This window comes from Vipera ursinii, assembly GCF_947247035.1.
Source record: "Vipera ursinii genome assembly, chromosome: 1".
NCBI classification, from domain to species: Eukaryota; Metazoa; Chordata; class Lepidosauria; order Squamata; family Viperidae; genus Vipera; species Vipera ursinii.
In genome coordinates, this window is record NC_139512.1 from 128670453 (window position 1) to 128695139 (window position 24687).

A 24687-nucleotide genomic window follows, 5' to 3' on the forward strand; every position below is an offset into this window, starting at 1 on the left:
GAGGGGGGTCACCAAGGTAGCAGCTACTACAGCAAGGTCTGTCAGTTTTCTAATTAATTCAGTTCAGTTTTCTAATTTTAATAAAGTTGATTCAATGATCAGTCTTGTAATCTACGTTGCAGGTAACGGAAAGAACTCACTGTAGCTTCAGATCTTACTATCAAAGGCTGGACAAAGGCTATTTAATGGCAGAAGTTTTTATGGTATAAAGCTCTTTTAAAAAAAAAAATCCCACTAGCGGGAATGAGGAATATTTATTAGAAACTATAGAAAGATGTGGAGATCTAAATCTCCTGTAATGCAAGAGATTTTGGTTTCCTTGTGTTGAAAAACATTAAAACATTTGGACTTTCATCTTCCATCCTCTCTGAATGGCAACTTTCCTCTAAAATTAGACATGTATCAGGTTATTCTACTAAAATGATAAATGGGACATAATTATTCTTAAGGTTTAGTCACAAGGAATTTTGGCAGATAAAGCTTTCTTGAGCACTCCAAAATTAAAGAAAAAAACAACCCTGCATAACCACATATAAACATAAGACATAAAGTTCTATTAAAAGCTCTCAAACTGTGCTTCAGTTAGCATTTGGTGTATAAAGGATCTGACCAAGATGGAACAAATAATCCAGTGCATTAATAGAAAAGATAACAGTTTCAAGATAATAGAAATTCTGCTCATTACCTGTGTTCCAGTTAGACAGATTTATTTAAGGGGAAGCAGAAAACAGTAGCATATAATATTTCTAAAAGAGATGTTTACTCCCAAATCATTTTAAGATGAAGCCTTAATTTTATATTCTTTGGAAAAAGAAGAAGCGTATGTATAAAAAAAAATCTAACTCTATCCAACAACCTAAAAACACGTGAATCACAAAAATAGAAATGTTTGTGAAATTATTTTCAGGATTACCAACTGACATTCAAAATATTACTACAGATTGTAGAGTATATGTGTGTGTATTTTAAAGGCATTATTTCTTGCAGGAAAGAAATAATCCAATAAAATTAACTTTCAGTTGCCTTATCATTAAAAGAATAGAAGAGTTTTTGGCTTTTAGTTTTTCCCATGGTATTATAAGTTGTATAATTGTTTATTCAATTTATATCTTGTCTTTCTGCTCAGATGAGCACTTAAGGCAGCTACTATAATTAAAATACATGCGCAGGCACAATGTAAAGATTAACACTAAATGCTTTCAATATTAAAACATTTAACAACCAAAAGCTTGATTAAAAAAGATGAGTCCTTACAATTCTTTTAAATGCTGAGAGAAATGGGTCAAATTTCAAGGGAGTTACAGAAGGTGACCATGGGTGTTTGGGTATGTCTGTGTGTCCTTTAAAAAGCCAGATTTTAACATTGGTTTCTAATGGCAGAAATGTTGTGTTAGATCACAGGTGTCAAACTTGATCAAGTCATGTGACATATCATGATGTATTGCAACATTTTTTGCCTTTGCGAAGCCAAGGTGGGCATGGCCTGCGCATGATGCATCTGGCCCACGGGCCGCCAGTTTGAAACCCCTGTGTTAGATAATCAGATCTCAAGCCCCTGGGGTCTTAAATTTAACAAATGAGCAATCAACATTTCAGGATATTAAATGGTACCTGTATCTTGCAGTGTTTAGCAGCCTTCCATTTTACACCACCACCAACTATTAGATATTTTTCAGGGTTAGTCCCACAGAGAAATCATGACAATAGTAAAAGTTAGGGTACATCTAAAACACAGATAATTGTCATCAAATTTCCTGGGACCCAAACCTTAACTGTGTGAAAAGGTCCATGTTATAATTGCCCCTTGTGAATCTAGTGACAGTTGAAAATCACATCCATTTGTTCAAAAGGAGAACTTCTATCCCCAAGAATGTTTATTTATCCACACTATCACCAGCTAATTTGGGCATAGACTGTTCCAATCCATTATCAAATTTAGGCCATATTTGAAGGTTCTATCTGCTTCCTTGGGCTGGATGGTAAGGAACAGTAGAGTCTATTATTAGCATTCTTACGGCAATTTGCTCAAAAGCTCCCAATGACTGGCTGTACTACCGATTCATGTGAAAGAGAAACTTAATAAAGTCTTATTATTACCAGTAGTCCTCAACTTACAAGCACAATTGTTACCAGAACTTCCATCACTAAGCAAAATGGTTAAGTGAATGTGCCCAGTTTTATGATCTTTGTTGCTATGGTCATTAAGCAAATATGGCTCCCTCCACTGACTTTGCTTGTCAGAGGTAGACTGGGAAGGTATAAATGGTGATATGATGAATCTGGGACACAGCAATTGTCATATAAACATGCCAATTACCAAGTGCCCAAATTTTGACTGTGCCAGTTGTTAAGTGTGAAGGCTGATTGTAAGCCACTTTTTTCAGCACCGTTGTAACTTTGAACACTCACTAAACAAATGGTTGTAAGTTGTGAACTACCTGTATGTGACACTTCTTGCATATAAAAGCTTCTGTAATCACTGTGATCCAGTTCATGCAGGAACTGCAAAATGATGCTAGAGAATTTTAAAATCTATGATGAAAGAATGCAGTAGGAGTTTTGAATCCCATTTGCACAAGCCAGGAAACCATCAATTGCTAAAGCAGGAGAAACCTGAATTTAGCAGTGTGTATGTCACCTACACCAAATCAGAGATGGAAACCTGTGACCCACCTGAAACATATAGCTCCATCTCATACACCAAAATTATGCTGCTAAAATTTGACAAAATGGTTGGTTTTACTAGCGCAATTTTTTTGGTCTGTTTGGTAAACTTAAGGATAAATCTGGAAGAGGCATCCATTGGGAGGTCAACTGTTTCTATGTCCAAATGTTAAATGTTCCATGTCTCCTCAGTTGTCATCTTCCAGGATCTCCCTACTCCCTTTCCCACCCTTAAATCCTCTTTCTGTAATGTTATCACAGTTCCTGTGATTCTCTGGAAGACTGGGAATCCAGATGCCAGATGCAATCCCAGTGTGACCAACCCTGAACAAAAAAGTACTGCAAATTATTAACTGCAGTATGCCAGGTGTCCCTCAGCTATTCTTAATACAGTACAAAATACAGGTCATGAATATCAATCGCTAGAGGAGATTCCAAAGAAGGCTAAGAAAATCTCTTTGCAATCACTCCCATAAATTTCATTTACGAATGAATATACATACATGTGTGTGTATATATGTACATGTGTATGTGTGTATGTGTGTGTGTGTGTGTATGTATGTATATTTTCATATTACAAATGCATAACTAGAAGCTCTTTCTAAGTAGGACTTATATGTAAGTCCTTAATCCCAAAGAGACTTGTTTTAGACATACAATGCTTTTGGACATGGAAATTCCTTCCTTTAGATTGTAATGTGAGTCTCTCTGTTTCAGAGTTCTCCATCCACGGACATGAATTTTTCAAGCCCTCACAATCATCACTGAAACAAGGAAATAATGGAGACTAACCCATCAAGGCTGATCTGAAACCACCCTTCCCGATGCATCAGGATTTGCCAGGACATTTAGCAATATGCAAACCCACAACATATGCCAAAATATCACCAAGGTATCAGCTAACTAAGGTATGTAGGAAGCACACCACAATAGTAATGGGGGACTTTAACTACTCTGACATCAACTGGGAGACAAACTCTGCACCTAGTGGAAGATCAAACAGATTCCTGACAAACCTAGCAGACAACATTTTTACCCAAAAAGTAGAGAAGGGAACTAGGGGATTAGTCATTTTGGAACCAATTCTCACTAAAAGAGATGAAATGATAAAAGGTGTTGAAGCCACAGGAACCTTGGGAGGAAGTGATCATGCAATATTGGAATTCAACATTATGGAAGCACAAGCAATAGAACACAGTCAAACTAGAGTTTTGGACTTTAAGAGAGCAAATTTCAATAAACTTAGAAAGGTCTTGGGAAGGATTCCATGGATGAGAATCCTAAAGGGGAAAATAACCCAAGAAGCTTGGGAAATTTTGAAAAGTGAGATAATAAAAGCCCAGTCTAGCACAATACCAACGAAGAAGAAAAATAACAGCTCTCAAAAGAAACCAGCATGGCTGCATAAAGAATTCTCTGATAAACTGAAAGATAAAAAGGACAAGTATAGAAAGTAGAAAGAGTAGCACATAACTAAGTCAGAATATCAGCAAATAGCCCGAGCCTGCAAAGATGAAGTGAGGAAAGCTAAGGCTCAAAATAAACTAAGGCTTGTGACCAAAGTCAACAATAACAAAAAAAAGCTTCTTTCAACATGTAAAAAACAAGAAAAAAGTGAAGGAAATGATTGGTCCATTAGTGGGTGAAAGTGGCAAGAAGGTGACAAGTAACAGGAAGAAAGCAGAACTATTTTTTTTTTGCATCTGTCTTTACACGAAGGGAAAAAACAGTCCAACCTATCAAAAATAGTGCCATAAAAAACAGAATAGAAACACAACTTAAGATAGGCAAGAAAATGGTAAGTAAGCACCTGTCCAGCCTAGACGAGTTCAAATCACCAGGACCGGATGGATTACACCCCAAGGTTCTGAAGGAACTGGCAGACGTGATCTCAGAACCACTGAACTATATTTTTCAAAGATCCTGGAGCACCGGGGAATTACCATAGGACAGGAAAAGAGCTGATGTAGTTCCCATCTTCAAAAAAGGAAAAAAAATGGATCCAGGAAATTACAGCCTGACCTCAATACCTGGGAAGATTCGGGAAAAGATAATCAAACAACGAATCAGCAAACACCTTGATGCAAACAAAGTTATCACTAAAAGCCAACATGGGTTTGTCAAAAACAGATCATGCCAGACAAATCTTATTGCATTCTTTGACCAAGTGAAAAAATTAGTGGATCAGAGGAATGCTGTGGATATAATTTACTTGGACTTCAGTAAGGCATTTGATAAAGTAGATCACAACCTACTACTTGATAAGATAGAAAAATGTGGGTTAGACAGCATCACCACCAGATGGATCCATAGCTGGCTGACCGGCTATACTCAGCGTGTGGTCCTCAATAGAACCGCATGGGCAGGGAGGGGAGTGTGTAGTGGGGTGCCCCATGGCTCTGTTCTGGGCCAGTGCTCTTCAACATCTTCATCAATGATTTGGATTAGGGGATAGATGGGGAACTCATCAAATTTGTAGATGACACCAAGCTGGCAGGAATAGCCAACACTCCAGAAGACAGGCTTAAGATACAGGAGGATCTGGACAGACTTGAACACTGGGCACTATCTAACAAAATGAAATCCAATGTTGAAAAAAGTAAGGTTCTACATTTAGGCAGGAAAAATCAAATGCACAGCTATAGTATAGGTGGTACCTTGCTCAATAGTAGTAACTGTCAGAGAGATCTCGGAGTCCTAGTGGACAATCACTTAAATATGAGCCAGCAGTGTGCTGCAGCTGCCAAAAAAGCCAACACAGTGCTAGGCTGCATTAACAGAGGGACAGAATCAAAATCACGTGAAGTATTAGTACCACTTTACAATGCTTTGGTAAGCCACACTTGGAATACTGCATCCAGTTTTGGTCATCACAATGTAAAAAAGATGTTGAGACTCTAGAAAGAGTATGGTGAAGAGCAACAAAGATGATTGGGGGACTGGAGGCTAAAACATATAGGGAACGGTTGCTGGAATTGGGTATGTGTAGTTTAATGAAGAGAAGGACGAGGGGGGGGACATGATAGCAGTGTTCCAATATCTCAGGGGTTGCCACAAAGAAGAGGGAGTCAAGCTATTCTCCAAAGTGCCCAAAGGCAGGACAAGAAGCAATGGATAGTGGAACAACCTGCCTCCAGAAGCTGTGAATGCTCCAACACTGGAAGTTTTTAAGAAGAGACTGGACAGCCATTTGTCCAAAATTGTATAGGGTTTCCTGAGCAGGGGGTTGGACTAAATGACCTCCAAGGTCCCTTCCAAGTTGTTGTTGTTGTTGTTGTTATTATTATTATTATTATTATTATTATTATTATTATTATTATTATTATTATTATTATTATTATTATTATTATTATTACTGTTATTATCTTAGCTTATTAAACTGCTTTTTTAAATTATTTAATATAAATTTATTTCAAGCATGGATCTGTCTGAGCTTAATAATCAAAACCTGCATATATTAGACAGGAGAACAATATAATACATGCATTCTCCAGAAGTTTGGGCATTTTTGCTCCCTGATCCGAAGTCATTTCCCAATAATGAAACCTATGGATCCTATGCTGATGCTCTAATTTCTCTTGTCATTTCCAACAGACTTGAGTTTTTCCTCCTTGACAAACACATTTTGAAAAGACAGCAGAAAATGTAAGTCTGTTCCCATTCTTCTTCGTTTTTCATTTGGCACACATCTCTACATTTAAATAGCAAACAATATATAAAAGTTACAGATAAAAAGAATTGTGGGGTGAAAAAATACGTGCACTATAGGCAGCTCAGTCCTCTGTCTGATAGTTTAAATTAATGATGTCAAAGCAGAGAAGTAACAGGTAACAGGCCCTGAGTTCTACTTATGACCATGGGTGGCTAAGTCTATAAAGAAACCCTTTGTTTGCTAAATTAAAGGCTGCATGACATGTAACTTCATAGATTTAAACCTTTATAGATTTGGGGGATGATTAAACACAGCATGGCTTTCCCTGATAGTCCAAACTACCAGTTACCCCAATTCACACCATGACCAGGCTTTCTGCATTCATGCTATTCTCTCAGGGGATGGAGGATCAAACAATCAGATGGCTATGAACCAAGCACTTGGGGGGACACCCCATATTAAATGTCATGGCCTAAGGTCAGAGATATCTTGGGAATAAACACTCAACTGGAAGAACAAACCTCGCATCAATCAGATGGGTATACCTCTCTACAATAAATAAAATTTACATATAGAGATCCAATGAACTCCCACATCTTTCTTGGGGAGATAGCTTCCTTTATCTTCTTTATTTTTTTTCTTTCTGTCTCCTCTTAGAACAGTGCCTCGATTTTGACTAAAAGGTTTCAAAAAACAGATATGTATTCTCCATACAAGGTTTTATCAAGGTTTTATAATTCTAACAGGATACTTCCTACTCCTGGAATGCCTTCCCATCATATGCCATAGAAAGACAGATTTATTTTATTTTTAGTATTAGTTACCTAATATATAAGTACACAAAGTATGAAGAGAGGTTTTAAACATCTTTACATCTGGGTAATCATGTATAGAATCTAAATGTAAATTCATAATATCATCACTGCTTTCAATTGTTTCTACAATTTTCTACAACCGAGAAGGGGAAACTTTTTATTTCCAACTCAAAGTGTTGAAGTACCTTTCAAATCTGTCTTAAACCTATATAGAACATACAAAGCTGCTTTATTGCTGATAGTCTGTGATTTATGAATTGTCAACACAGACTGTGATCCCTTCTTCTGAAGAGGGGAAAATCCAATGCCGAAAGGAATAATGAAAGTAATAAGAACCCCTTGAAAGACATGCCTTAAGAATCAAAAGGCTGGAACCCCTAAAGGCTGAAATCCAGAGAATCGACAGCACCTTTAGCAACTCCCTTAATTAGCCTTCACGCAAAAGATTCATATATCAGAGGACACTGTTATGAAATAAGGCTGATTTGACAATAAAGACTTTGGCAATAAAATAAAGTATAATAGACACACTGTTGCGATGCCTGCCAGATCCAGTGGTTATAAATAAATCCTTCAATTGTAAATCTATGGCCAATACCAGAAACTTACGACTCCCAAATTACATGTCACTGAGTATGTGTACCTACTGGGGAGAACCATTCAGCAGTTAAGAATGGTGCGTATATTATCTTTTGAAGATTCACGTTCATACCTTATACTCAAGGAACTATAAGAAATAAGTTTTCCTCCTTGAAGCCACTTCATTTGCTGCCTAGAGTCACTCTACCAGTGGGATGGTATAAAAATTTAATAAATAAATAAATAAAATTGAGGAAAAGACACCCACTAGCTCACAGAAGATAATGAATATAAGCCAATCATTAGAAGTCAGATACTAAGACAGTTTCAACTGCCATCTGTAATTGACTCCAAGGAAATATATAAGATACTAAGACAAAAGCATGAAACCCATAGTCTAAAAGCTGCATTAAAAGGAAGAGGTAAAAGGCCAACTCACTTACTCTCCCCACTTTTTTTAAAAAAAAACAGGCCATAGAGTAGCATCAATACAACCCTGGGACATCCCTTTGTTGCCCTCAAAAACAAATAGATAGACCAGGGGTCGGCAACCTAAAAAGGAAAAGAGCCACTGGGAACCGGTTCCATCACAAATTAAAAAAAGTGGGAGCCGCGTGCGTGTGTCCATGCACGCGCATGTGCAAAAAACATTTTGCGCATGCACAAAACGGTTTTTTGCGCATGCGCGGACGCACGCGGCTGCCATTTTTTTAAAAAGTGAGATGGAACCGGTTCCCGGTTGCCCGATGGCGACGGCCCGTCCGCTTTCGGCAGCTTTGCAGATGGGCCGCGGCAGCTTCCTCAAAGAGCGGCGCCCCTGCCCATTCCGAGAGGTGCGCGCGCACCTCCCCGCGAACGGGCAGCGGTGCCGCTCTTTGAGGAAGCTGCCGCGGCCCGTCTGCGAAGCTGCCGAAAGCGGCAGCTTTGCAGACGGGCCGCGGCAGCTTCCTCAAAGAGCGGCGCCGCTGCCCCTTCGCACGGAGGTACGCGCGCACCTCTCCAAAGGTTTGGGGAGGTGCGCGTGCACCTCCGCCCATTCGGGGAGGTGCGCGCGCGCCTCTCCAAACGGGCGGTGCCACTCTCCATTTGGAGAGGTGCGCGTGCACCACTGCCCATTCGAAGAGGTGCGCGCGCACCGGGCGGCTGGGAGCCACAGGAGACGGCTCAAAGAGCCGCATGCGGCTCCGGAGCTGCGGGTTGCCGACCCGTGAGATACACAGATGAGGGTGTAGCAGAAGGAGTGGCAAAACCTGGGGACGGAGTCAAAAGAGGAATCAGCCCAGAGTCTCTACAAAGTAACAAATGGACTAAGTACCCCCTCTTGAATTCCATTAAGTCTTATATAATGTCAAGATAGTGCTAACCATTAAGTGAGTAGATTCTTGTGCAGAGACATGATAAGTAATAAATCAGTTTAATTGTAACTTCACATGTGGTTCTGGTCTTTTGCACCTGATTTGGGCGGGAGCATGTAGCACTTGGGATTCAGAGGGAAAAAGACATTTTGGAGTACATATGAATACCTGTTGGCTATTCTTTAAATTAAATATCTCTTTACCAGGATTGTACAGCAATTGCATGCAGCCACAAGTGGAAAAGATGCAGCTGCTTTAAAGAATTGCTAACACATGCCATGTCAGCATGCCCGCACATTTCAGCATCTTTTCCCTTTCAAATCCAAAGTGCTGCACAGCCCTAATCTTGTTTTAAAGTCAAAGTATGCCACCCTGTATTGAAATAATAACACAAAGTAACATTAATATACTTAAAGGAGGAGAAAAAAAGAGCTTAATGAATTACTGACATGTTTGGGAACCAGTTCCATCTACCCTTCATCTATTTGGGTTTTAAGTTTTATATTCAATAACTTAATTTACATTTAGTGGGTGAATGAATCCAAGTACAATCATGATACATGCAGTTCGCAATTAATGTCTTCTCAAAAGCCAATGTCTTAGTTCAGAAGTTCATTTTTTCAAAGTACATGTCATACTGAGATTCCAAAATAATGCTCAGTCAGTATAGGACACGGGTCGGCAACCCGCAGCTCCGGAGCCAGATGCAGCTCTTTAAGCAGTCTCCTGTGGCTCCCAGTCCTCCTCGGCCATTCTGGAAAAAAAGTGGGAGTAAAAAAGTCCCATTGAAAGAATGGGGTGGCGGAGGTTTGGGGAGCTACGCGCGCAGCTCTCCAAACCTCCACTGCCCCATTTGAAGAACTGCTGCCTTCGTCAAACATGGACGAAGGCAGCAGCTCTCCAAATGAAGGGGGCGGCAGAGGCTGGATCCCCCGAAAGAAGTCTCCGCAGAAACGAGAGAATGGGGCGGTGGAGCGCTCTGCCGAGAGAATGGGGCAGTGGAGGCTTGCCGCCCATTCTCTCGGCAGAGACTTCTTTTGGGGGATCCAGCCCCTGCCACGCCGAGAGAACAGCAAGCCGCCCCATTCTCTCGGCAGAGCGCTCCACCGCCCCATTCTCTCATCTCGGCGGAGACTTCTTTCGGGGCGGCAAGCCACAGAGAGAATGGGGTGGTGGAGCACTCCGCCGAGAGAATGGGGCGGCTTGCTGTTCTCTCGGCGCGGCATGGCAGAGGCTGGATCTCCCAAAAGAAGTCTCCGCCAAGAGAATGGGTGGCAAGCCTCCACCGCCCCATTCTCTCGGCGGAGCGCTCCACCGCCCCATTCTCTCGGCAGCTTGCCACCCCGTTCTCTCATTTCAGCAGAGACTTCTTTCGGGGGATCCAGCCTCTGCCGCGCCGAGAGAACAGCAAGCCGCCCCATTCTCTCGGTGGAGCGCTCCACCGCCCCATTCTCTCATCTCGGCGGAGACTTCTTTCGGGGTGACAAGCCACCGAGAGAATGGGGCGGTGGAGCGCTGTGCCGAGAGAATGGGATGGCTTGCTGTTCTCTCGGCGCGGCACGGCAGAGGCTGGATCTCCCGAAAGAAGTCTCTGCCGAGAGAATGGGCGGAGCGCTCCACCGCCCCATTCTCTCGGCAGCTTGCCACCCCGTTCTCTCATCTCAGCAGAGACTTCTTTCGGGGGATCCAGCCTCTGCCACCCCATTCTCTTGACGGAGACTTGCACAGCTGCTTTTCTTTCGGGGCATCCAGCTGTTGAGAGAAGGGGGCAGCAGAGGCTGGATTCCCTGAAAGAAAAGTAGCTGAAAGCAAGCTGAAACAGAGAGAAGGAGACTGGAAGAAGGGCGAGATCAGCATGGGCTGAGAAACGCTGATCTCGTGTTCCTGGCAATCTCCCTCAATTTCCACTTGTGAAGTTCAGGGCTGGCCTTACGGAGTTGCCAGAGCTCCCGGGAGGACGCATACACCCGGCCGCTGATCAGCCTCTTGTTTTGCGCATGCGTGCGCATGAGCACTCTTTTTTGTGGCTCCATTTTTTCTTTTGTGAGGGAACCAGTTCCGAGTGGCTCTTTCACTGTTTCAGCTTGCCGACCCCTGGTATAGGACATATCACAAAGCTATTGCAAAAATGACACAATGGGAATCAAAGCTGGATTGTTGGTAGCTTTCATCCGAAATTAGTCTGATGCTTTTCAGTAGCCAAAAATCATAAGTTTAAAAGCTAAAATCTAACATTCCTATATTTTAGAATTTGACAGGCTACGGGCACTTTTAGTCATTTTCATTCCACTCTTCCATCCAATAAAGCCCCACTTGGGCTTTACCATTAAAAAAGGGATTTCCTATCTAATGAGTGTCTGGGTTGTTTGTTTTGGGGTGGGTTTTTTTTAGTCCATAGAATATATGGACAAATTGCCCCCTCAGTTCTGTTTCTGAGGTCTTGCTAACATGACCTACCTGCATGACATTCGGCTTGGTTACTTGAGGAACCACAAATCACCCATAGCATCTCCCTGGTTGATTCAATCCTGCAGGATTGGTACACTTCAGATTCCTTCAGTTAAACAGTATCAACTATTGGGACTTTGGAATGCAACTTCTCTGCAGCAGTGCCTACTCAAGTCCCCACCTCCACCCCACCCCGTCAAGATCCAGGAATGGTCCTCATTCCTGTTATTTAGAAGAGCCATGGAGAACTGCCTCTTCATTCAAGCCTTTGGCAAGGGAAAGTGAGATCCTTGTTTCATCCCATTTGCCACCTTTTCTCTTGATTTTATTGTAATTTCTTCGTTTGGATGTTACGAACTGCCAAGAGTCACTGACGGTCAGGAGGCATACCACTTTAATAAATTGCTTTTATTATAAATTGTTCACAGCCTCCATCTAATACTACATTCTGAGTAAGCATGTACTTTGCCCTCGTGTTTCCTATGACAAAACCTACATACTGTATTATAATGAAGCATTAAACTTTTTATCTCAGTGCTCCCTAAGTTCACAACATCTTATGACCACCCTTCTCTAGCAGTCATTACTGATGCAGTTGCACAAGTTGTTGTTGTTGTTAGCTGCAAAGTCATGTCCGACTCATCACAACCCTATGGACAACATTCCTCCAGGCCTTCCTGTCCTCTACCATCTTCTGGAGTCTATTTAAGCTCACGCCTACTGCTTCAGTGACTCCATCCAGCCACCTCATTCTCTGTCGTCCCCTTCTTCTCTTGCCCTCAATCTTTCCCAGCATTAGGCTCTTCTCCAGTGAGTCCTTCCTTCTCATTAGGTGGCCAAAGTATTTGAGTTTTAGCTTCAGGATCTGGCCTTCTAAAGAGCAGTCAGGGTTGATCTCCTCTAGGACTGACCGGTTTGATCGCCTTGCAGTCCAAGGGACTCGCAGGAGTCTTCTCCAGCACCAGAGTTCAAAGGGCTCAATTCTTTGGCGCTCAGCCTTTTTTATGGTCCAACTTTCACTGCCATACATTGCAACTGGTAAAAAGTAACTAAGTAGAAGTCCTTTTATTTATTTTCAGATAAGTGAGCACATTAGTAATCCTTTTAATATATTTTTAATCAAATGGATGTAATATACACAAGAAATGCTAAAAAGCTTACTTTTCAACTTTTTTTACTCTGCAGCCAAGGTTGTTTTCCATAAGACTATAGAGAATTACTTGTCAATAAAATCCTTTTCATATTTTTCTCAGTCCCACTAAGTCTGATGACCTAACTTATTTATTATTCCCAATTTATGGCCTAAATCAAATCACAAAATTGACCACCCTTGATTTTTTAACTTATTCAGTGAGAGGGATTCATCTTGAATATTAAACATATAAAAATATTGATAGGTGTTGCCTTGATCTACACAATCTATGGAAAATAATCTTCCACTCATTGGAACTATGGTCTGCTAACATCATTTTTTTAAAGATTTCTTTTCAGTACAGGCAGGCAGTAACAAAATAAGGCTATATTAAACATTCCGACTCTAGGCTCAGGTTTTAACTATTTATTACATTTCTAATACAGCCAATAATTGAACTGACATCCATTATACAAACCATATTTCATGAAAACCAGCATAAAAATTTCTGCAGACTCCAATATAGACTCTACCTATAAGGGAGTTATCTTTTATGACTTCCAGCATTACTGTTTTTTTTCTCTTTCTCTTTCAGTTACAAGCAGCATGATCACTCACATTTTCCTTTCCTTTCCTATTCATTCTCCCTGTGTGGCTGTTTTCTTGTTTTGCTTCCCTGTGATTCCCTTCCTTCCGCTCCCCACATCCCTGCTTGGAGTCTGCTGCCTCTGATCACTGAAACACTTTCTTCCACAGAAACATTTCCTTTCTTAAAACTGCCCGCCCTAAAATCGCTAGCTTGTGGTTAATTCTCTGCATGTGAGGGGATTTTGTGAATGAAGGGCGGTTCACCCAGCCTGATCTCATTCTAGAGTTCTTCCTAGCTCAGCTTGCCAAGTGATTTCTATCAGCTCACATCATGGTTTATGCTAAATAATTAATAATAATAATACCGGAGCACCACTTGAATACAATCGTCTTTGACAAATTCACCATTAATCAATTGCAAAAGGCAGCTTTATTCAGAACAGCTTACTGTATATCCTGCCATGATGCTTCTAACACCATCAAACATCCACATGTGCCTATCCCAGGTCCTTGAGAAGGACTTGATACCAGTAGGTGGACAAAAATGCCAAGTCCAGTCTGAACATCTGGCTGTCTGTGACAGACCATAACGAACAGCAAAAAAAAAAAAGACATGGGAAGAAAAAGTGATCAGTACATTTTAAAAACCAGCAGGCAAAGCAGATAACAAGGAGCCTTGGTGGAGCAGTGGGCTAATGCCTCCTTAAGTAACACCAGCTGCCTGCAATTAGCGCAGGTTCGCATCCCACCAGGCTCAAGGTTGACTCAGCCTTCCATCCTTCCGAGGTAGGTAAAATGAGGACCCAGATTGTTGGGGGCAATTAAGCTGACTTTGTAATAATGCCGCTTGGGGTGTGTGTGAAAGCCCTAATAAGCAGGCATATACATAGAATGAAGGCTACTGCTAAGTTTGTAAGCCACCCTGAGTCTTCGGAGAAGGGCGGGATATAAATGGAATTAAAATAAATAAAATAAATAAATAAATGGCCAAGGGCGGGAAAATTGAAGAAACAGACCAAGAAGTTAACTCTGGCAACACAAGACCAAGCCTTAAGAACAAATAAATACAAAGCTAGAATTGAGAAGACAGCAATAGACAGCAAATGTGGTCTCTGCAAAGAAACTGAAGAAACAGAGTAGATCACCTGGTTAGCTGCTGCAAGATCACACAGACTGATTACAATGGCAAGACAAAATAGCATAGCAAGAATATTGCATTGGAAGATATGTAAGGAATACCATTTGCCTGGAAGCAAGAACTCATGGAACCATAAGAGAAAGAAATAGAAAATGAAGAAGCTAAATTGCTCTGGGACTTTAGAAATTGAACAGACAGGCACTTGGCACCTAACACCCCAGACTTAACAACTGTTGATAAGAAAGACAAAAAAAGCCTGGATAGTGGACATGGCAGTACCTGGAGACAGCAGAATAGAAGAAAAAGAACTGGAGAAAAATCACAAAATACAAAGACCTTCAAGCAGAAGTAGAACACACGTGGCAAAAGAAAGCAAAGATGGTACCAACAGTAATAGATGCCATGCATGCAATCCCAAAATACCTGGAACACCACTTGAACATCGCCAGTCAATTGCAAAAGGCAGCTTTACTCAGAACAGCTTAAATCCTGCAATAATACTTTCAACCCAACTAAACATCTGCCTAACTCAATAGATGGATAGAATCTAAACATCTGGCGGACTGTACGACAAATAACAATAACAATAAATTTAATAAATAAATATAATTTAATAAGTAAATATGCAAATAATCTCAGAGATGCCCACTGAAAAATACAATTATATATTGGCATGTTAATGAATTTTTATTCTAACTTACTGACTTTTTTCTGCCAAAAAAAATTACTCTCCCAATTTTCCAAAGCAACATAGAATGGTTTCAGATGTGGTTCCAACCATGGAAGAATTACCAGCTTTCTTTCATTTTAATTTTATTTTCATATTAACAACATTCCATATGGTTTTGTAAATGGCTAGAAAATCTGTAATAAAAAACCTCAGGATTTCTGTCTGCCTGCCACATGGTAAAACATATCCCTACTGTGGTTGTAGATTCTCAGCCATTTATTTGTCACCAAGCTCCTTGAAGTTGTGAAGTTTCCAAAAGCATCAAAGGCAAAGGTTCTGGTCTATTGTTCAGTGCAGGCTAAGAAAAGAATAAAGCTCACAGCATGGAGCTCACATACATTTTTTCTTTGCTTCTCTTATGGGTTCTTGAGAAAAAGAAGCTATGCTTATTGCATGACAGCTGTTCCAGTTTACTCTGCATATCAAAAATCACGACTTACAGTAAGATGGCGGGAACTGAAAACTGAAATATTTTCCTGACTGATGAAAGGAATCCCTTGATTTTTGACTGGTTATATTTGAGGGCAATCTCATCTATCTGTTAGGCTGAATTTATTATTGTTAAAAACCAACAGGGACAGAAATAAAGAAACAAGGCACAGCAACAAACCAGCCAATTATTATATTACCCAATAAGATGTTCTGCATTTAAGCAAAGTGGTGCCTGATCTTTAAAACAAGCCTATCACAAATCCACTGTAAGGCTGATGAATACTCTGCCCTACTTGTGTGCCCTGCACAAGCTTTTTTGCAGGGTTTTTTTAAATTATTATTATTTATTTATGGAGCTTCTCAGCCATCCTTGTCGTGGTTGTCCCAAAGGTGCTTTTTCCAAAGACAATTGGCCTTAGTTTTTCCTTGAAGACGCTTCTCCCGCTCTGAAGAACTGAAAAACAAAGTCCAGTTACCTTTGGAAAAAGAATCTTTGGGATATTTTTTCATCCCACTTTAAAGCCAGCTGGGTGACCTGGGTCCAGTCACTTTCTCTCAGCCCTTGAAAGAATTGAAGTCCATACAGCATAAAGTTGCCAAGGTTGAGAAGCATTGCCTTATTGCAGACATGTCAAACACAAGGCCCGGGGGCCGGATCCGGTCCGCGAAGTGGTTTCATGCGGCCCACGAAGCCATCCTGGAAACAGTGAGGGAACGGCCCCCGCTGCCTTGGCCCTGGCCCAGAGACCCTCCTTCTGCCAGAGACCCTCAGATCTGTCCCACTCCTCCCCAGGCCCCCATAGGCCCCCTTGATGCGAACGATGTAGAGCTGGCCACGCCCACCCAGTAGGCCATATGCACTCTAGCCACGCCCACCCAGTAGGCCACACCCACCCAGGCCACACCCACCCGGCCCCCTGAGGGCAACCGCAATGCTGATGTGGCCCTCCATGAAATTGAGTTTGACACCCCTGCCTTGTGTTTGGTAAGTTGTGCTATGAACATGAGAATCTTGTCTGTTGCTGGCATTCAAGCAATCTCCACCCTTTGATACTGCTGTAGGTTCAGATCCTAAATCCCACTCTACACTGAGGTTCCTCAGCACCACCTATATATATTCCATATATTCCAATAATACTACTTCAGTGACAGAATCAGAGGGGCTAAAGGATAACCAGAGCAGAGCTCAATCTGTTTTTCCTTCAGATTTGAGACAGATCACTTGTTATGTGCAGCAAAACTTTTCTCTTTTACCACAGCATCTAAAGCACACCTTTTTTTTCTCCTTTAGTTTCTCCAAATTACAACAGCTTGTTCATTAAAAACAGCACTGGAAGTCCTGCCTCCTTTTGTAAAAAATGGGAAAAAGGAAGCTTAGCTATATAGCAATGTAAATTGATCACATATTACAAAAGTTGCCATGTTTCCAAAAAGATGGGTACAGATTCCTGTGAAAACTTTACTGTAGCTACACTTATTTCTTGAACAAACTATGAATGGATTGTTAACATATTATCATTTTGTGCACAGCGTATTACAGGCTTCTAAGTCTGCCAGTTTGGTGTAGTGATCAAAGCACCAGGCAAGAAACCAGGACGCCATGAGTTCTAATCCCACCTTAGGCACGAAGCCAGTTGGGTAGCCTTGGGCCACTCACACTCTCTCAGCGCAAAGAAGGAGAAAGCAATGGCAAACCACATCCAAAATCTTGCCAAAAAAACTGCAGGGACTTATCCAAGCAGTTCCACGCATACATGCCCCCCCATGTTCATCTGGTTATCACTAAAATTATATCCTGAAGACCACAGAAGATACATAAACTATGCCCCCCCATAACTTTCTACTAATAATCTTATCCAGGGCCTTTTTATGACTTGTGGACTTCAACTCCCAGAATTCCTGAAAGGGCCAAGTTTGAAGACCTCTGATCTATGCTTGTTTCAGAAGTAAGACAGTTGTTTCAGTGGAGCTTTCTTACTAGTAAACAAAGATAGAAATGTAGCAATACTCCAGTAATAGCTAGCAGAGAACTTTATTTTTTTAAAAAAAAGCAGACCTGCACCTCTGTTTGAAAGGCTGCCATATCACAGAGATCAGTTATCTCCTTCTAAACAAGCTTTGCTCAGAAAATACACTTGTTACGTTTCTGCTGCCTGCCTTAAATAGAAAAATTATCTTCACCTTATCAAACAACAATGGTAGCTAAAAGTGAAATTCCCAAATAAAATTCTATTAACAAATTCTAAATAAAATGAACAGCCTCTCCAAGAACCTGACAATCTAGCAAGTTAATTAGTGCCATGTGCACTTATTGACATGTAGGAATGCCCATAGCACTTTTAAGCAGTTTAAGTAGTTTTTAGATATTTTTAAGACAAGCTCTAAAAGCACATGATTAATCAACAGAGAGAAAAGGACAGATTGCTCATGCTTTTCACTGCAAACTGCAGTCTTGTACATTTTGAAAAATAATAGTGCAAAATAATAATGATGTAGAAGTAAAACTTATGGGAAATTATATTTAATTTATTTTTATATTGCCTCCCTCCCCTACCTTTAACGATTGTTGAACAGAAGTTAAACGCATAAAATAACATCACAATAAATACAGAGTGGAAGCAAAGGTGAAAACAATTAATAATTACCCTGATCTTTGCTCCAACATAAAATTCCATAAAATTGAAGTCTTGCAACTTTATTAATGAGTATCTTATAGACAAAGATTATGTATTGATAATTACAATGAAAAATGGTAAATTTATTAATTTGCAGAAAAGTTCATCTATACTATATATACATATACACAAACACACATATACACCAATACCCATGAATAAGAAGCGTTGCTATTGTTTTGCTGTCTTCTTTCAAATAGGTAAAGGCCAAAAACAAACAAAGTAAATTCTGCCAAACATGATACTTCCAGAAGTTATTAACATGTCTTGCTAAATTCCTTCTCCTTCAAAGAATGAAAGAAAGATGTAGCAAAAGAAAGGGAGTAGGAAGCTAGTGACAGGAGTGTCAACACCCAAATCAACACCCAAATCTGTCTCCATCTGATCTTCATCCTCATATCTGGTCTTCTTGAACCCTGGAATGTTCAGGTGGGCTATCTCCAGTGGCGGGATTCAGTTGGTTCACACCGGTTCAGCAGAACCAGTAGGCAAATTTTGCTGCGTTCAGAGAACCATATGACTTCCAGAAGGCCATTCTAGGCTTGGGAAGCCTGGAGGAGGCCTCCCAGGCCTAGAACAGCCCACCAGAAGTGCATGGATGCCACTACTGGAAGTCCATTTTAGGCCTTGGAGGCCCAGGCCTGCATCAAATAAGAGAACTGGTTGTTCAGGTATTTGAATTCCACCACTGGCTACCTCCCAGTGAAAATCTTCTGCCCAGGTAAAAAGTTATACGGTATATTCACCATTTGTTTTCAACGGGAAGATGTTTCCCTCACTTGGAATCTGGACAGGACATTACAAGGACGCTCTCTTTCCCAGGAATCAGCTTTTAAAGAATGGCTCCAAATTCCTCCTTTCAGCCAGGGCTACCTAGCTCAACTGATTTTGGAGTATATGCTGGGTTACAAATTCATAGCTAGAGAAATCAAGGAAATAATTTTTATTTTTAATAAAAGCAATGAAACAGCAATATGAGAGTAAAATTTAAATGCAACCATTTAATGAGGCTGGCATCTGCATTTCAAACCTAGAACTCAACAATGTATAAGTATTGACAGACATAGAAAGACAAAGGTTAGAGCAACGGTAGAATATCATCCAACTGAGCATCTTGTACTGAACACAAATTTCAAAATTCCTCAAATGGCTAAATTGAATATTCTTTCCCAGCTTTATTCACTGGTTCCTACTCTTCTAGAGTAACAATGGGCCTAAATCCTTAGGTCCAGTCAAATGGAATCTCTTCAGGTATCTGCTTCACCAGGAGGCCTTAAGCCACAGTCAGAGAAAAAAAAATCCTAACTTCTCCAACCCTTGAATTCTCCCCCTCCCCAATAAATTACAGCTAGCCAGGAGATGACTCAGAATTATTTGTTTAATCGACCACAAAGTCATGAAAGGATTAGCAATACTCTCAGCTGACATAGAAACACATGAAATGATGACATGTGCGTGATAATGTTATGGCACTATCCTCTGCAAATGGAGAATGTTATCTTAGTGGATAGATTTTTTTAAAATGGAATAAATCTTCCAATCATTTTGTATGATAATTCAAGGGAGTTAACTGTTTCCTGTAACTCTGAAGGGGATAATTGACACAAATAAGGCAATGAGAACTATATACCTCTTGAATGGTATAAAAATATTAGAAAAACGTGGCTCTGATATTCTTAAGAGATATATATGGAGTCTTTGGAGAAAAGGGCCTCATTCACAGGATTATCAGGCTTATATAACAATTATTCTAATACAGGAAGGAGCTCTACTAATTATGGAAGATTTCATCCAATGTCTTTGATAAATACAGAAACTAAGATTTTAACGGCTACTTTGACATGAAGATTACAGAAGGTATTACTATCCTTAATCGATGCGGCATAACCTGGATTTATAAAAGGATGTGAAACACCTGATAAAACATAATGGTAAGATTTCTACCAATAATATAATATTATTATTGGTAGAAATCTTACCATTATATTTTAATTAACAATGAAACAGGTATAAAGAATTTCTCAGATGCAAAGAAAATCTCTGATATAGTGGTGCAAATAAAGTTTTTTGAACAAGTGTTGGAAAAAATGTCTATCAAATGTCTATCACTTGGATACGTTTATTATCTAATCCATCTGCTCAGATAATTATCAATGGATTTCTGCAGTTAATTCTTTTAACATTCTTTTGATGCAGTTCTTCCAACATATTTCCAGGATTGTGAAAAAACCACACCTAATATGTCACATATATTCTATCATGAAAATACAGCAAAGAACATGTAACTGTGAAAGCTACAAATAGATGCCTGCATCATATAAATAATTCTACTAACAACCACTTTTAAAAAATGCCTATGTTGCTTGTAATGGTTTGATTACGCATTTATTTGAAAGAAATTATCCACTTCCATTGGTACTCCAGATACCTAAGAAGCTATTTACAAAACATGTACAATCCAACCAAGAATAAATACAAAGCAGTACAGTGTTCACTGGAGGCATAAAACTAATACATGGAAAAGGAGTATCTGTTTTAAATTAAGCCTATTAAGCCACACTGTTAATAGTCTTAGAATAACTCAAAGCTGACAAGCCTTGCCTTTTGTTTCAACAAATGTATGGGTTTATTTTTTGTTTACAGAACCAGGAGTAGCCTCCCCCCTCCCTACAATTAATCTTACAATACATTTTGCTTTTTAACTCTTTCCTAATAAAGCACATGGTGTGACTTAACAAGCAATTCTAAAAATCAAGTTTTCCTAGTTTCAGAAAATTCAAGTTAGGAACAAAATGTTATTATGCAGAAGTAAATGTGTCACTAATTAAATTTAATTCATTTAAGAGCAATTAATAGAATAAAAGAACTAGAAAAAGGTAAAAAGAAAAAGCTGCTGCTGACATTTGTGAAATGCAAACAACAGTTCACATGCCAATAAGTAAGACTCAGATGGTATATCAAGATGAATCTTCTCGTTCTGAAAAGGCTGGTGGAAAATACTCATTCTCAACAGAAGATCAAATAGTCACAAATGTATTTGCATGTGTCAAGTAAAAAGCAAAATTAGCAATTCACTATTTGAGAAATTCATTTCAAAATGGATTTGTGGAAGCAACAATATCAGCATACTAAACAAACGAATACCAACAAAGGATAGGTTGCAAAAGTGAAATGAAGACCATGTTCAGCATGATTCTAGGACGGTCATAAATTCACATGTCACATAGGGAGTCCAAAAGAAAATGTCCTCTCTTATAAAATGCAAACTGATCTATAAGATTTTTTGCACCAGCCAAGAGCTGTAGCTTGCCATTTAAGTAAAACTGATCGGCATTGATATAACAGCCTAAATATTGGGTTTCTTTTTCTTTCCTTCCTTACAAGAAAGAAAGAGCAGTTTAGTTTTTTGTGGCTGGGGAGAAAACATTTAAAATACTTTATAGCTGGTAAAATTTAGGAAATTTTTATGATGCCTTAAACAATGTCCTGCTGTTCTCCAGGTGCAAATATCAGGTGCAAACTTCTTTGCTCATCTTAATTCTATATTAGTATTCTTAGTCACCACACTGGCTGATAAAATATACAAACCAAGGCAAGTCTGACCTCTAGTATGGCTAGGATCTAATAAGTGTTCAGTGTTCACCAAAAAATAGTTTATCATGACCTTCTTTTAGGACATTTTTTCCAATGCTAAGGAGCAGTTTATAGCCCTTTAAAATCTGCCCCTGCTTAATTTCAAAGAGCCTTGGTGGAGCAGTGGGCTAATGCCTCCTTAAGTAACACCAGCTGCCTGCAATTAGTGCAGGTTCGCATCCCACCAGGCTCAAGGTTGACTCAGCCTTCCATCCTTCCGAGGTAGGTAAAATGAGGACCCAGATTGTTGGGGGCAATAAGCTGACTTTGTAATAATGCCGCTTGGGGGTGTGTGTGAAAGCCCTAACAAGCAGGCATATACATAGAATGAAGGCTACTGCTAAGCTTGTAAGCCGCCCTGAGTCTTCGGAGAAGGGCGGGATATAAATGTAATAAAAATTAAAAATAAAATAAAAAAATTTGGTAGACCAGATGACTAGGTGCAATTAGATGCTGCACCACATGTACACATAGATGTTTTAACTGTGCTCTATACCTTGGCATCAGATTAGCTTCAGGATTGTGTTCATTTGCTAGAATTGGCCCAATCAGTTTGATTTTCCTAGGAAAAACAATTGTTAGTTCTTCACTTTCGGAAGGTGTGGGAGATTCAGAGGCGTTGCCCTTTGAAATGACCTTTCTCTCTAGAGCAGTGGTGGCGAACCTTTTAGAGACCGAGTGCCCAAACTACAACCCAAAACCCACTTATCACTGGGAGCCAGGTGGGCGTGGCCCACTGGGTGGGTGTAGCTGTGGTGGTCATAGAAGATTGGGTGGGTGTGGCCAAGGTGGGTGTGGTCACCTCAATGTTGCTTGTAGGGACACCTGTGGGGAGTGGGCAGGGTTGGGGAGCTCCAGGAGGTCTCTGGCAGGTAGGGTGGTAGGCAGGACACTCATCCTGTGGGGTGAGGCAAGGCAGGGTTGGGATGCCATTGCCATGGGGCAAGGGAAGGGCAGGGGCAGCTGCTGCCTGACACCATCAGCCCCCGCACACAGAGGCCACCAAGCGCATGGGGGCCAACGGTGTCCATCAGTAGCCACAGCCTGCCGGCCCCTCGACAGGCACACTCTGGGGCTCCGCAGCCCGTCGCCAGCAGTTCAAAGAAGCCACTTCCGAGATGGATGGTCGGCCAACAGCTGAGGAGGTGATGCAGTGGGTCATGCCTGGGAAAAGGAGAGCATGGAAAGCCAGGAGGGATGGGATGGGGGGGAAGGGAAACCAGCCATGCCGGGATGCATTCAGCCACGTGGGATCTCAGCAAATTAGCAGGCGGCTGGTTGAAGAGGGACAATTGCCACCTCCGGGGCATGGTGCGGGTGCCCACAGAGAGGGCTCTGAGTGCCGCCTCTGGCACCCGTGCCATAGGTTCGGCACTACTGCTCTAGAGCTTAGACCTTAGGTGCTTTCTGGAGAATGTCTGCGATGGGACACCGGGTTTTGTGATGGCAGGAGGGGAGGGGAAAGAACTGGGTATTTTTAAGATTTTCATTAAAAAAATGAAAATCTTAAAAACACACAATTCTTCCCCCCTCCCTTTATATCATAACAAAGCCAGGTGTTCCATCCTAGACATTCAGCCTAACTCTAGGTCATAAATTCACCAAGTGGCTTTATTATGTTTTAGTGGCTTCTGTACTTCTGCAGCACAGAGTCCTGCAAGACTGTGGCAGGATATAAAAGTAATACATAAACGATTTCTGCAACTTCAGTGCAGAAATTATCTTAGCGCAGAGACTGAAAGAGATCCAGATTGTACATAGGCACAATTTCATAAAAGAACAGGGAAGCTAACTTTCTAATATTGATCCCAATGCCGAACTAGGTGGCATAATTTTTGAAAGGACACGTTCTGCCCTTTTAGAACTGAAGTAAAAAAAAAAGAGTGTAATAAAGGAAGACAGAATATGCCACTCTTGCACTTCATTAGAAAATTGAATTATAATTGAAATAACAGGAAAGGCTGCTGAAGGTTGCAATCCAAAGTGACCTAAAAATGCCTGCTTCTCAAACCAGGACAGAAGAATTGAAAAAGAAAGATCTTTCACCTTCGAAATAAATCATAGGGTGCTCTCTTCTGGAACAGTGCTTCCCCTCTTCCTCTTCAGCGTAGTCAGGAATCCTGTGTGCTGCAGAGAGGTGAAATGTGAGAAGGAAAAGGCCAGCAAATGACAGAAGAACAGCTTTTGGTCCTGAAACAGCCATGATTGAAGATGTGCTGCAGATACGGCATCCAAATTAGGCCTCTCGAAGATACCTGAAACAATAAAGGGGGAAAAAAAATTAGGGTCTCTTACAAACATGATATAAATTAAATTGGCTTTACATCCTACACAGCCAGTTCTTAGGAACACTAATGCTTAACAGTGATATTCAAATTATCAGTATAGTAAATATGTAAAAGGGAGGCTGGAGATGAATTACAAATGGTGTGAGCTGTCCCTTTCAAGAATTTAATGAATGAAAAAAGCCTTATTTATCAATGACACTGTATTTTGTATTACATTGTTATTTTTGCTTTAGAGTCTCTACTTTTTCACCTTATTTACATATATACGGTACGTAAGCCTGTCAGCATTAGTTTAGATTGGAGCTGTATACAAGCTGTGCAAGCAAATAAATAAAATACAATTAATTTGGGGATGGGGTGAAATATATTCACTTATTCCGTGGGTTCACATTCCAAATGCTTACTCATTCTGTCAAAAGTGTGGTATTGCTGATAGAATATTCCATTTCTTCCCTTTCAAAACTCAGCATTTTGTATCCAGAAAAAAAAACCACAACACTCTACCTAAGACAGCATATTTATTGCTACATTCAATGCAGTGCAGAATATTTGTAAGAT

General features: G+C 40.5%; 1 protein-coding gene across 1 annotated transcript in view; it reads right to left on the reverse strand.

Annotated features, from left to right (window-relative positions):
- Positions 1–24056, reverse strand: part of SEMA5B (semaphorin 5B) — a 207882-nt gene extending 183826 nt beyond the window's left edge. The window contains exon 1 of the mRNA XM_083349852.1: positions 23888–24056. Coding sequence (XP_083205978.1) covers positions 23888–24044 — 157 coding nt within the window. The 5' untranslated portion in view covers positions 24045–24056. The remainder of the gene's footprint in view (positions 1–23887) is intronic.
- Positions 24057–24687: the final 631 nt, after the last annotated feature.